Consider the following 15255-nt stretch of genomic DNA (forward strand, 5'->3'; position numbering starts at 1 on the left):
TTTGATCACAAAAGGATAGAACCTTTATTGCAGTTATAAGAAGCTTAAGTGAAAACTAAACAAAAATGAAATACAAGGGTAGAAATGATGATCCACACTATTCTCGTACAAATGCATAACACTTTTTAAATTAATTCAAACTCAGCTTGTGTGTAGATAGCACTGAGAGGAATTTGAGTGCATTAAGCAGGTAGCAGAAATCTGGAACATCCTCCCCCAGGAAGCTGTTGAGGCTGGGGATCAACTGACAATATCAAAACTGAGATTGATGGATTTTTGTTAGGTATATTTATTAAGGGTTATGGAACCAAGACGGGTAAACAGAGTTAAAATATAGGTCAGCCATGATCTAACTGAATGCCAGAACAGTCTCGAGGGGCTGAATGGCTTCCTCTTTGTTTCTAAGTTCTTAAGCATTTGTATGAAAGCAGACTGATTTATGTTTCCAGACTATAACCTTTCAACTAATATCACTAATAAAACTAACATCTACCAGATGTAAGAGTGTCCTGCCTGATTGATGGAGGCTGAAATTGAAACCAAAAAGTGAACTTGTTTTAAGTATCAAATTACAGCAGATGTAAGCCGACCAGCCTCACTCACATTGGAACACACAGCAAGAGTCTTCTCAAAGTGATTCAAAATATAAATCTATTTCACACATTATATTTAAAATAAAGGCAGCAACCGCAGGAAATCCAAGCAGATCGATCAGCACCTGATAAAAGGCCTGTTCCTGGGCCTGGCCAAGGCAGCCATCCAAAGGTCTAGGTGGAACACAGCCCGTAGAGGCTGTTGGTCGCTCTGCCAGCCTGCCCCTGTTCCGCAGCCTTGTCCACAGCTGGGTAGCTCGGGAGAGGGAGTGTGCGGTGTCCTCCAGTATGCTTGAGATCTTCTGCAACTGGTGGGCACTGGAGGGACTGGAGTGCGTCATCAGCACCAGTAGCAATATTATTATTTAAGTTTATAATATAAAGTTTCTTTTGTTTTTACGGTTAAGTTCTTTATTAGTTGTGAACCTTTAAACTTTTGTTTGTTTATGATGGCGCAGTTTCGCTTTATTGGTTATTGTAGAAAAGGCAACTGAAAAAAGACAGTTTAAAATTTGAAATTGCTGCCTCTTTGTCTTTAGCGGTTTGCAATTCTATACTCCGGTCCCATAGCCGTCAGTTTCTGTTAATTGTGTATCAATTGTGTTTAATTATATGCAGGTGGAGAGAATTAATTGGGATTTTACTTGAGCACATATAAAGAGACACTTACTGAAACTGTGGTGTGTGGATGAGTTAGGAGATGCATGCTTGTAATGTTTCACTCTGTAAATAAATGTTATATTGAGTAAAGATTGGCTCCGGTACTATCCTTCACCAACAGGCTTTCTGCATTATAATTGTTTCTGCTCCACTGTTAGTTTTGCTAACTCTAATAGAGGGGATCTCCTGCCTCTCTTTTCCAGCCCTGACGACAGGTCTGAACCTGAAACTTTAACTGCTTTTGCCCTTTTCAGATGTTGATGAGATTTCTCTGTACTTCAAACATATTTTGCTTTCATTTCAGATTTGCAGCATTTAGTTTTTTAAATTTAATCTTAAGGTTTTACTTCTTAAAGTTTTGCCACTGAATTCTGATGTGTATGAAGTTCATTGACAGAAATGTTATGTTTAAGTCTTGAGCTCTGGATAAAAATTATCAATTTGCATCTCTTTGCAGCTGAGTTTTTAGCATTTGTTCAGCAATCCAATCAACACATTAATTGAAAAAACATTCTTTTGACACAAAATAGATTCATTTTATAAAATGTGAACTTGCCTCTAGTTGAAATTTGTCACTAGTTTGACTGGATTTAATGTATGAGCATTTAAAACTGGTCATCAGAGATCAGATTATGCTTAGAGTGTTTAAATCAGAAATTGTACACACAGTAAGTGTGTGATTTGATCTCAGTGTAATTCATATTAAGAAGCGATTTGGAAAGCAGATACATAATTAGTATTTTTTAAAGCAGTAATCAGCATTGTGAATGTTTCCCTTGTGTCACATCAACCTTGTGAATCAATAAGGTCTCGGCCTGGGATTCCATTGTAGCTGAACACCCCCATCACCTCAGAGCAAAGGTATGGGGTAGGAAGCACATGCAGCCACACCACACATGTTCTTTCCTCGTTCAATGTAGAAATATCTAAAAAAAAAGAGAAAGAAAAAACTTACATTTCTATAGTGCCTTTTACAACCTCAGGACACCCTAAAGTGCTTTAAAGTACTTTCTGAAGCGTAGCCACTGTTGTAATGCAGGAAATGCAGCAGCCAATTTTGCGTACAGCAAGATCCCACAAACAGCAGGATAGAGAGAGACATTGGTCTGTGGAAAGTTTCGATTAACTGTACTTTAGAGTTAATGTTACAGTGACAAGGCTATTTCTGGTAGTTGAGTAGCTTCGTTGCTATAAGATGTGATCAAGTGGCTCTTATCTCAGGATGGCCAGCATCTGTATCACCACTTTGTGTCCTCAAAATCCACTCAACCAAAGGTAGTTCATCTCCTGTGCACTTTAGTTGTTAGATCACCAAACAAAACAGACTCACCCGAAACTGGTCACACACTGATGCCTCGAGAGTGTTACATGAAGCAGTCCGTACAAATAACCTTTTAAGTCACCTTCATGCACTCTCAGGCTGCCTGTAATTTTTGCAGCCTTGCATGTGTCCTTGCTCTATATTTATACTGTGTGAGAGGTTGCAGCTTTGTTCCACTATTTGAAGGGGCAGCTCCTTAGCTCCTGGTTCCATTAATATTATGAGATCAATAGATTTCTGGACAGTAAGTGAATCATGGAATATGGGAGTAGGGTGAGAAAGTGAATTTGAAGTAGAATAACAGCCATGGTGGAGCAGGCTCAAGGGGCCTTACTCCTGCTCCTCTTTCCTGATGTTCTTATACTGAGATGTAATGGACCATGAAAAATTACACTTAAATCTGTGTAGTGTGGTCGATGTTTTTACTTAATAATCAACACATAGGGGCAGGAAGTTAAAGGGTATCTCAACGTACACCAAATATTCAGCTTGGGTCTTTCTGTCTTCATGACTCAGCTCATAAACTATGTTAACCAGCTGAGCCATTGGTGCAGCTCATTATATTACCTATTAAACAGTACCCTCCAGGATTCACATACTTGCTCTTGAAAAAATAAATCTAATTGTAATACTTTGAAGAAAATATACAGACCCATCAATTCCCCAGTACGGGCCCCAGGAGTTCTTCACAATCCAGTACTTAGTCCCATTGGACACTCCATAACCCACAGCCAGTACAGCATGATTCACTTTATCCGGGGTCGAACTGCAGTTTGGGCTGTTGAAGAATTAAATTTTTAAAAACATATATTCTAATATCTATTTAATAGATTACAATTCTTAAATTTGTATGTAGGTCCTGTCAACTTTTCCCATTATAAATTCCTATGTCAACATTTATCATGAGAACTGCCTCTGTGTACTTGTCTCGCTCTAATTACAAACGAGGGTGTAATTGTGGTGTGATAAGTTTACACAGACACTTTTCATTATAAATACAGACGCTGGAATTTATAACAGGGATATAAAAGTAAGGATTGAATGTACGACTTTGAAATAGGGACAGAATTACAATTCTCTGACCTGTTCTAATCATTCACCAGTCTCTACCCCACTTAGCTGAAGACTTAACCTTGACTCTTGGTGTGCAACACCATTGAGAAATCAACTCCAATTTCCAACAAGAAACTTTGGGCAAAGCAAATCTACAAGAAGTATTCTGAAATATATTCAAAGATTTAAAAATTGAGAAATCACAGGTTAAGATTTAGAACACTGAGATTAAGACAGTTGTGAGGGAGAATCTTTTTAACCAATGAGTAGTAGAGTTATTGGGGAAGGAGATTGAATTGGACGATGTAAATGGGTCCACAAGGCAATTGGATGAGTTTCAGGAGAGACGAGGGTTTGAGGGGTACAGAGAGAAGATATGTTTATGCGGTTTATCACTGAAAATGAATTCATTTGTTGGGTGTTCACTTCATAAAAATCCTCCTTCATGGAATTCCTGATCTGTCTCTAAAAAAGGAGACTGAGGAGTGACCTGATAGAAATCTTTAAGATTATGAAAAGGATTCAATATGGCAGACATAGAGAAGATGTTTCCACTTGTGGGAGAGATCAGAACGAGGGGCCATGACTATAAGAGAATCAATAATAAATCCAATAGAGAATCAATAATAAATCCAATAGGGAATTCAGGAGAAACTTCTTTACCCAGAGAGTGGTGAGAATGTGAACTTGCTACCACAGGGAGTGGTTGAGGTGAATAGTATAGATACATTTAAGTGAAGCTGGATAAACACATGAGGGAGAAAGGATTAAAAGTTTATGCTGATGATGTTAGATGAAGTTATGGCAGCTGGAAGCTTGTGTGGAGCAGACACATTGGCATAGAACTGTTGACAAATGGCCTGATATGCTCTGTTCATTCTATGTAACCCAATGCATGTTAATAATTGGAAACCCATGCAAATGAATAAAAGACACAGAGCCCAGATATCAACCCTTGCACTGGTTACTTCATGGTTCTGCGAGGATTGTGCACCATGGAGAGAAAGCCAGGAAGTGATATTAGTATATTAAATGAATGGGCAAAACTGTGGCAAATGGCTTTCAATGTAGGCAAATATGAGGTAAGCCACTTTAGACCTAAATAGGATAGAACAGGGTACTGTCTAAATGGTGAAAAGCTGCAGACAGTGGAGATCCAAAGAGACTAGGGGGTCCAGGTACACAGATCATTAAAATATCATGAACAAGTACAGAAAATAATCAAAAAGCCTAATGGAATTTTTAAAAATTCGTTCATGGGATGTGGGTGTCACTGGCTAGGCCAACATTTATTGCCCATCCCTAATTGCCCTTGAGAAGGTGGTGATGAGCTGCTTTCTTGAATCGCTGCAGTTTTTGGGGTGTAGGTATACCTACAGTGCTGTTAGGAAGGGAGTTCCAGGATTTTGACCCAGCGACAGTGAAGGAATGGCGATATAGTTCCAAGTCAGGATGGTGTGTGGTTTGGAGGGGAACTTGCAGGTAGTTGTGTTCCCATGCAACTGCTGCCCTTGTCCTTCTAGTTGGTAGAGGTTGCAGGTTTGGAAGGTGCTGTCTCAGGAGCCTTGGTGAATTGCTGCAGTGCATCTTGTAGATGGTACACACTAATGCCACTGTGTGTCACTGGTGAAGGGAGTGAATGTTGAAGGTGGTGGACGGGGTGCTGGCCTTTATATCTAGAGGACTAGAATATAAGGAGCAGAAATCATGCTTCAGCTATACAAAGCCCTACTTAGACCACAGCTGAAGTACTCTGAGCAGTTCTGGGCCCCACACCTTAGGAAGGATATACTGGGTTTGGAGAAAGTGCAGCATTGAGTTACTAGATTTTCACGATATTAAGGGGAACAGATAGGGCAGATAGAAAGAAACTATTTCCACTGGTTGGAGAGTCTAGGACTAGGGGGCATAGTCTAAAAATTAGAGCCAGACCTTTCTGAAGTGAAATTCAGAAACACTTCTACACGCAAAAGGTGGTAGAAGTTTGGAACTCTCTTCTGCAAACAGCAATTGTTGTTGGATCAATTGTTAAATTTAAAACTGAGATTTAAGGGACATGGGACAATGGCGGGTATATGGAGTTAGGCCACAGATCAGCTATGATCTCATTGAATAGCAGGGCAATCTCAAGGGGCTTAATGGCCTCCTCCTGTTCCTATGTTCCTAAGTTCTGGTGGGATGGGCCATTGGCAGATACCCCACCTGCATCCCCCATAGTGAAGCAGCCTGGCTTGGGGAGGGAATTCTGGAATTTACCAGGATAATCCACACAGTAAGGCTCTTACTAAACCCATGAGAACCTGGACTTGCTGAGAGCCAAGAACAGGCACAGATTTCACTACAGGCTCAGCAAAGGCCCCAGATCAAGGGAGAGACCAGTTCACCGACCTCGGAGGAGATCAACTACTGGCAGATCCCTTGGGAGCTGCTGTGATTCTGGCCACCCTGTGCCTGTGAGGCTCTGACAGGAACAATTGCTTTACCGTGCCACACAGACCTCGTTTTGCAAGCAAATCCTATATTTAAAGCAATTTTTAAAAATTTGTTCATGGATGTTGCCGTCGCTGGCAAGGCCAGTATTAATTGCCCATACCTAGTTGCCCTTGAGAAGGATTTGGTTAGCCATCACCTTGAAAGTTGAGGACTTACTTGGAATAAACACCTTCTTTGTACTGTAAAAAGTCATCGGTCACTTCAAAAGCAAAACTGACTGGATTCAGTTTCGCCACAGCATCCATCATTCCAGCTTCATCATACTATAAAACAAACAGGGTGTTAGATGGATGTATTGCCTCAGGAGTGAGCAGTGAGTGCAGCATTCTCAGTGAGATTTAATAACACCCGCAAGACTCAGAATCATAATTTACGCAGTTCTAATTAATTTCAAATAAAATCAGGAGCTTTGATACTGTTTAGATTCATTGAGTTTTTTTTCCAAACTACTTTCTGTATTTAGCTCAGTAAAGTACAGAAATGGCTGGGATTACTGAATGAGCACTGAATGCCAGTGTTGTAACAGTTATTGAAAGATCTGCAACCTACCTCAGTAATGTTTACTACCTCTTTGACCAATGCAGCAGCTTTGCTGGGCTGGAACCTACAAGATCCATCCTGAGAGAAACACAGAAAATAAATCATTACAGGACCATTAATAGCTTCAATATCATGCTGGTTGGGCAGACTCATTGCTCGTTAAGAGGTCACTGCTGAGGTATTTATTTTATTTAGAGATACAGCACTGAAACAGGCCCTTCGGCCCACCGAGTCTGTGCCAACCATCAACCACCCATTTATACTAATCCTACACTAATCCCATATTCCTACCACATCCCCACCTGTCCCTATATTCCTCTACCACCTACCTATACTAGGGGCAATTTACAATGGCCAATTTACCTATCAACCTGCAAGTCTTTGGCTGTGAGAGGAAACCGGAGCACCCGGCGGAAACCCACACAGTCACGGAGAACTTGCAAACTCCGCACAGGCAGTACCCAGAATTGAACCTGGGCCGCTGGAGCTGTGAGGCTGCGGTGCTAACCACTGTGCCGCCCCAGGTAGTCCAGACTTTCTAAAAGATTTTGGGACTGTGTCTCAGCCTCAAGATTGTGAAGAGAAATCTAGAACATTACTTTAAATTAAATTGTGAGAGTAGGACAAGGAGGCTTTGTGTGATAGTGTCAAATGAGTCACAGCAAATCGAAGGCCAATGGAAGTAAAAGTGGGAAGGGATGTAAAATGGTCTGTCACAATCTCTCAGTATTCCCTGGAGTGGGATTTGAACCCACAACTTTCTAACACTGAGGTAAGAGTGCTACCAATTGAGCCACAGCTGACACAACATAAAGAACAAACAGAAGATTGTCAGAGGATTAATTTAAGAAGCGACTGGATGTTGGACTGGAAGGACTTTCATAGGATCTTTCTGGATGGATGAATTAAGATGGGTTGAATAACGTTCCTTATCCACAATTATCTTGTAATGAGATGCTGCCACTTTACACAGGTGTGACTTTCTCATTTTCCACATCAGCCACCCTTATTTCTCCCAATTTATTCAACCAAATTAGTCCCAGAATCGTGGGTTGTCCTTGTGGACTGGTACCCAGTGGGAACTGTGTTGTGGCAATCGAATTTCCCATAGGACTCTCACACTTGATCAACGATTTTAACACCAACTGGCCAGTTCAACGACCATTTCACATTATGCCTGATTTTATGTTCCATTGATTTCACTGGTGCTGGCATGTGGTTCTATAGGCAATGCCAAACCACTCACACCCTTCCAGTTTGGCCATCTTCGTCTGTGAGATATTACCCCAGATTTTGCATTAAGAATAACAGTGAGGCAATCAGCGCTCACCATAATGAAGGAGTAAACTGGACAACAACTTCTGGCATCCACATGTGCGCAGTTAAATACGGAAATCAGGATGTTGCTGTCTGAGTTACCCTGAGTTACTCCACAAACTTCAATACGCCAGTACCTTGCCAAGAAACTCAGCATTCAAACACATGATGGCCATGAGGTGCGGCTAGTTACCAAGTAGATACCCACTAAACAAGCCAGAAAAATTTGCGTCATGTCCATTCAAGTCTGGGTGAATTTTTAATGGCGTGATAAATCCTATTTACTGCCACATAACCTCTCTGGCCCTGAAAATTAATTTTTAAATATGTGGCATCTCATTTCTTTAAGTTTTAATTATTGTTAGATTTTCTAAAAACTAAAATGTAATTTTTTAAAAACTTTTTCCTTCTCTGTCTTCTCTCACAATCCCATCTTCCTTCCCCACTTTTTATTTCACGTTCTGTACACGAGTTGACATTGAATTAAATATTGTAACTTACACTTCCTGGTTCAGACTCTGCATGCCTCAGTGAGGAGTCTTCAATCTGATTGATTGAACACACTGTTTCTTGCCCTGTTCACACACAGGTCCCGGATCCCCTGTTGAGGACGCTGCACTGTTTTGGCTCTCTAATTAGTGCAAGTCACTGTGCAAGTGCTCCTAGAGAGTCTGCAGCCAAGTGTAAGTGTAATCAACAGCTGATGCTGTTTGCTTGTCGCTGACTGCAAAATCAGGCAAATAAATGTCATCAGAGTATACATTCATGGAGGCCGTCCCAGTTGAGGGCAAATTACGGCCTCTTGTGACATCCCTACATCTACTGGCACCAGGAGAACCATTATCTAACAATTAGAAACAGGAACCCTTAGTTTTTGCCTTCATCTAGTGCCCAGGGATGCTGAAGCTTATTGTACGCTTTGACTGAGATCAGCCAAATTAGCACAGGTGTGGATGAAATTTGGGATTTTCCTGTGAATTATAGCCCTGTTTTCAATTATCTGCTACAGTCTTCCTGTGTTGTTTGTGCCTTGTGTTGTCATTACAGCTGTCACATTTAGCTGAGTTTACTGGAAAAATAATAACGGCAATTTTGCCACATGATCAGAAGGGAACTGCTGGGCTTGTCTGCTGATATCACAGAGGTGCACTTACCCTCTGGAGCAGGGTCAAACACAAAACACTTCTTTGCCTAAAGTGCTTAAGTACACACTTTGTTTTAGTGTTTTGAGTTTTATTTGCATATTCCCCAAAAAATCACAAGTATATGTATGGATACAAGTAGGAATTGTTTCCAACAGCTCAGAGTCCTGTTTGCCGTGACCCCTATCAGTCTGCTATTTTGTAACATTTGTCCACTATCTTATCTGTTCATTTGCAGAAAGCCTTCTGATAAAAACACTGCACCCTTAAGCAAGACAAACTCTACTCTTATTGGAAAGTTAAAAATGTAAAGTCAGACCTTTCCTTCATAAGGATAATCTTGTTCAGTTTCCAGCCCACGGTTGTACTTAATATATTCAAAGGCTTGGCTTGGAAGTCCCCTGAAAAATGTTAAAATAGTGTAAAATGGGAAATAGATACAGGAGTGTTACACAGAGCAAGTTACTACTTTAAGAGCATTATATCTTTTATAGCAGAATGTATTACAATGAATGTTTCCTATTGGTGTGGAGGTGAACTCCTCAATTGTAGAAGTTTCACCCACCGGAAGGTACTGTGATGAAAGGGTAAGAGAAAAAAACTGAGCATTATTATATCCATTTTGGGGAAATGACGCCCTAATGATCACCTCTTCCTCCCATGTTCAAAAAAGTCATATTTGGAAATTCATAGTGTGCCACCGATTCACTCACCCTGCACATCCATGGTTTTTAAAGTTCTGAGCACAGTCTACAAGTTGTTGTTCTGCCTATGGAAAGATTTAAAATATCAAAATCTCCTACAGTGTTAAGACGGATGTGTAATAACAGCTATGATTTCAAAGGTTACCAAACTTTTGCCCAACACTCACCAGTGAAAGAAGTTTTCCTGAATTTATTGCAATCACAGATTCCAAGCACCCAGTGGTTGAAAAGGTCCAGCAGCTTCCGCATGCGCCCTGTGTAGAATGCAATCCAGAAGTAACTCTGAGACTGGAAACAGGAGCAAAATTGGCAATTGTGTACGATTCCCAGCTTAAATCAATCGGTACACTGATACCTGGCAATATGGTGCCATTATCTGAGGTCACAGGAACAGGAGGCGACGATTCAGCCCCGAGACTGTTGTGCCAATTCATGGCTGATCAGATACTATGGGGGAGCCATTGGCCTGCGTCACGCCCATTTTGGGAGCAGAAATGAGTGATTAGGAGTTGAATTTCAGTCAGCGTTTTCATAGATATACAGACATATGAACTTACAAACCCGCCCCACAGCATCATGATTAAGGTTAGTTACTCAGATAGGCTTAAGCAGCAGTTTCCATTTAATTTGGTCATCCTGATTTCCTTCCTTCCACCATTGGTGGCTCTGCCTTCAGCTGCCTGGGCCCTTAAGCTCTGGAATACCCTCCCTAAACTTCTCTGCCTCTCTACCTCTCTCTCCTTCTTTAAGACAATCCTTGAAACTTATCTCTTTGACCCAGCTTTTGGTTGCTGTCCTAATACTTCATTATGTGGTTCATATTTTATCTGATCATGGTCCTGTGAGGTGCCTTGCGACATGTTACTCTGTTAAAGACACCATAAAAAGCATGTTGTTGCTGTTGTTAGAGGACCGTAAACTTAGTGATGACCAGCTATCAATGTTCCCTGTAAGTTGCATGGCTGCACAGCAACCCATAAGTCCCCATGCAGGCCACGCACAAGTCGGCCTCTTTAAGTTACCACGCATGCATGGCCATGCAAAAAAAATTTAAAGGATCCACACACTTAAATAAATCACCTGTGCACTCCAAAGAAATTGGGGGGAACATTGCCTGCATCAACTCTATAAAATAATTAAAGTGCAAGATAGCATCCCTATTGATAGATTATTACAATTTAACAGATTGGGGAGGACCAGGGGTTAAACTATGGCCTCCTCCTGTCCCTTTGACCTCAGATAATGGCACCATATTGATGGGTATCAGTGTAACAATTGATGTGCATCTCGTGGATTCGTGCAAATGCATTTTCAACCACCCACACCAGGCTACGAGAATCGTCTGATATTCTGTCTATGCACCAGGTCAGATGATACAAAACAGCTACAGCATCTGTGTGGGGTGCATTGTTCAGTCAGACAAGCAAATATTCAAGGGGAATTCAGTGACCCAGCACATTCTGGATCACTCTCACTTGACACAAGTAACTGTGAAAACTGAGGATAATCCTACATTTGGTATTTCAACCATAGACTTTTGTTGGGAGAGGATTTTTTTATTCGTTTCATGGGATGTGGGCATCCCTGGCAAGGCTGGCATTTATTGCCCATCCCTAATTGCCCTTGTGAAGGTGGTGGTGAGCTGCCTTTTTGAACAGCTGCAGTCCTTGGGGTGTAAATACACCCACAGTGCTTTTAGGGAGGGAGTTCCAGGATTTTGACCCAGTGACAGTGAAGGAATGGCGATATAGTTCCAAGTCAGAATGGTGTGTGACTTGGAGGGTAACTTGCAGGTGGTGGTGTTCCCATGCATCTGCTGCCCTTGTTCCTTCTAGGTGGTAGAGGTTGCAGGTTTGGAAGGTGCTGTCTAAGGAGCCTTGGTGCATTACTGCAGTGCATCTTGTAAATGGTACACACTGCCTCTTGCTTTGGGAGTGAATGTTGAAGGTTGTGGATGGGATGCCGATCATGCGGGCTGCTTTGTCCTGGATGGTGTTGAGCTTCCAGAGCGTTGTTAAAGCAGCGCTCATCCAGGCAAGTGGAGAGTATTCCATCAATTGTGCCTTGTAGATGGTGGACAGGCTTTGGGGAGTCAGAAGGTGGGTTACTCGCTGCAGAATTCCCAGCCTCTGACCTGCTCTTGTAGCCATAGTATTTATGTGGCGAGTCCAGTTCAGTTTCTGGTCAATGGTAACCCCCAGGATGTTGATAGTGGGGATTCAGTGATCGTAGTGCTGTTGAATGTCAAGAGGAGATGGTTAGATTCTCTCGTTGATATTAAGGATTATGGAACCAAGGTGGGTTGAATGGCAGGAACAGGGTCAAGGGGGTGAAGGACCTCCTCCTGTTCCTTCATCCTCTGTAAGACTTCTGGACCCTCTAAACAGCACAACTACTGTCCTGTGTGCTACCTGCCAGTAAAGGCCTGCTACCCGACCCGAACTTGACGGGACCTGATAACATATGTCGGGCTCCAGTCGGGTCGCTCTTCCGGGTCCAGCTTTCAGGCTCAGGTCGGGTCTGGGCCGGGTGAGATGCAGAGACCAGGACGGTCCTGAGTGATTAATTATTATAAAATATACAGTATTTATATAAAAAATATAAAATGATCACTGTCAGGACTCTAATCTACACACATACACTACTGTATATTTTATAATAATTAATCACTCAGGAGTTTCCTGGTCTCTGCATCTCAGCTGCTCACTGGATAAACTTGCAGCAAGTATTTCAAACTGAAAAAGTGAAAAACGGATTCGGAATCGGAAGATAGGTAAAGTGAATATTCCTGTGGTAGGGTCAGGCGCGCGAAAAAATGGGAGGACTCGGGCCGGGTCGGGCTCGTGTCTGATTTCGTTCTGTCGGGTTTGGGTCGTGTTTTTTTTTCAGACCCGAGCAGGTCATTACCTGCCAGTTCTTTCTTCATATGCCCTCTTAATCATTCTATTTATTTGTTGCTGCCCCTCTATATTCTCTTATCTTTGCTTGATTTTCTTTTCTATTATTATCCCCAACAGCGAGGTATGGCCGGCTGTTCCTCTGTAGAGGGCATCGCAGCCAAGCATGATCCAGTCGCTCCCTGATGACTGCATCTCCCAGCTCCAGCTGCTGGACAGTGAACGCAAATGTTTGCTTTTCCCTTTCCTCGGGCAGGGTTTCTTAGTCCAACCACAGTGGCCCCAACCGATAGCCTGGCCTGGGGCCTCCTGTTCTTTGTAACTCAGTGTAGGTTGCTATTGTTTCATTATCAATTCCCTTATTGCCTTGCACAATCCTCCCTTTTGTCATTGAATTGCTCTTGCCCTCCACCCTTTCACAGCCCTCGACCTTTTGATCTTTCGTTGCCCCCTTTTCTAGCTGCCTATGATGACACTGGTATTCCTGGCTCGAATGGAGTTGATTGGGTAATTCCTCTATCAATCATGCTTTGAGACCACACTGCTGTAAGTGGCTGGGATTTTTTTGTGTGCAGCACTCGTATTATGTTACTATCCTCCACTCACTCAATTTTACTGGAGAAATAATCCACTATTGTCAGGTGATATTGCAGTAATTCGGTCGTATGTCTGTTTGCTGTAGTTTGTACAGACTCTGTTTAAATAGACTCTGTAGACTGTTTGCTCTTTAAACAGACTCTGTTTTCTGAGTAAATAGACTTTGCTTGTTGTAAAATAGACTGTTTGCTGCAAGTCCTGCTGTCAGCCCCACCTTCTCCAACTCATTGACTGATGCAGTGGTGTCTGCCCTTTTCCCTAGCTCTACACTTGTTTAAAAGCTGTTAAATCTCGAACATTGTCCAGTTCTGATGAACGGTCATCAACCGGAAACATTGGGCCCGATTTAACTCTCTAAGTGAATGGGTTTTGTGTGAGTTAAAACCGTGCCCAATATTAACTGTATTTCTCTCTCCACAGATGCTGCCTGACGTGCTGAGTGTTTTCCAGCATTTTTCTGTTTTTATTTTGGATCTCCAGCATTCACAGTATTTTGCTTTTCAGTTAGATTGGTATTCCTTGTGCTCAATGCAGTGACTACAAGTCGATTGCTTTACCTGATTCTTCACAGGAGTGACGAACTTTCCTTTTTGTCTCCAGTCTACAAACTCGGGGAGCTGCCCGGCACTGCTGTAATGGTTCCCTTGTGTAGCTGAGCAGTTCTATTGGGTAGGGTAGAGGAATAAAAAGTGTTTAAACGCAGAACTATTATGGTCTTGGATGCTGGTATTCTGTCTCAGACTGGGACAAAACTGTAAATTGTCTCGTTACCTTTATGGCCCAAAGGTGTTGGGATACATTATGTCAGCAATTTGAGACATGACATGTGGTAAGTGTAGGGAAGGACCCTCCACAATACCCTGGTCCACTTTTCAACACCCCTCCCCATCCCACGGCACCTTCCTGTGCAACACTTATCCTTTCCCTTCCTCCTTTCTCATTGTCCAGGGCCCCAAATACTCCTTCCAGGTGAAACAGCGATTTACTTAAGCTTCTTTTAATTTGCTGACCACGATGTGACCTCCACTACAGTGGGAAATCAATTGCAGATTGGTTGATTGCTTTGAGAACACCTCCGTTCAGCCTGCAAGCGTGACTCCGAGTTACTGGTCACTTGCCATTTTAATTCTCTGCCTCATTGCCTCCCACTCTGATCTCTCTGTCTTTGGCCTCTTACACAGTTCCAATGAAGCTCAACAGAAGCTCAAGGAACAGCTCCTCATCTTTCGATTAGACACTTTACAACCTTCCGGGCCCAACATCAGGTTCAACAATTTCACATGATAACCACTGCTCCCATTTTACTGGACAGCAGGTGCTGGCAATGGTTCAGCTGTCTTTGAGAAGCTCAGTATCACCATCGATAGTCAACTAGTAGTCATGCAAGACTCCCCTGCCCTTCTTCAAAATGGCGGCCGTGGGATCTTTTACATCTAACCGAGTGGGCAGATGGGGCCTCACTTTAATGTCTCATCAGAAAGACGACACCTCCGACAGTGCAGCACTCCCTCAGTACTGCACTGTGAGTGTCAGCCTGGATTCAAATCTCTTGTGGCTTGATGATATCTTAGAACCACTCAATTAAAAGCACTGGTGCAACACAGATATAGTTCCCCTGCCCAACTGTTACTTTATAGATATTTTAAACAAATTAGAAAACATATTTGTATAACACTATGCAAAAAGAATTTTTATAAAATTAAACACAGTTCAGTAAGTGCCTATTGGTGCTGTGGAAAATAAACTGTTTATTAAAGCAGTAAATGGTTAATTTAGTTTCTTTAAATAAAGACACTGGATGAGTCACCTGACAGGATTCATTGACTCATGAATTCTTATGTTTTCGAGAAAATTCTGTTAGTTTTAAAGAGCTCCCTGCTCGTGACTAGGAGTCTGAGTCCAAAGTTTGTTTCAGTCACAGAGCTGCAGAGATCTCTT

General features: G+C 42.1%; 1 protein-coding gene across 1 annotated transcript in view; it reads right to left on the reverse strand.

Annotated features, from left to right (window-relative positions):
* ctsh (cathepsin H) overlaps window positions 1-15255 on the reverse strand; it is a 22482-nt gene continuing 7227 nt past the window's right edge. Inside the window, exons 5-12 of the mRNA XM_068018229.1 lie at window positions 13875-13979; window positions 9991-10077; window positions 9833-9888; window positions 9439-9520; window positions 6670-6738; window positions 6277-6383; window positions 3227-3352; window positions 1-2179 (exon numbers count right to left, since the gene is read on the reverse strand). Of these exons, the coding sequence (XP_067874330.1) occupies window positions 2104-2179; window positions 3227-3352; window positions 6277-6383; window positions 6670-6738; window positions 9439-9520; window positions 9833-9888; window positions 9991-10077; window positions 13875-13979 (708 nt within the window). The 3' untranslated portion in view covers window positions 1-2103. The remainder of the gene's footprint in view (window positions 2180-3226; window positions 3353-6276; window positions 6384-6669; window positions 6739-9438; window positions 9521-9832; window positions 9889-9990; window positions 10078-13874; window positions 13980-15255) is intronic.

The sequence above is a fragment of the Heterodontus francisci genome, chromosome 38, assembly GCF_036365525.1.
Source record: "Heterodontus francisci isolate sHetFra1 chromosome 38, sHetFra1.hap1, whole genome shotgun sequence".
Taxonomy (NCBI): Eukaryota; Metazoa; Chordata; class Chondrichthyes; order Heterodontiformes; family Heterodontidae; genus Heterodontus; species Heterodontus francisci.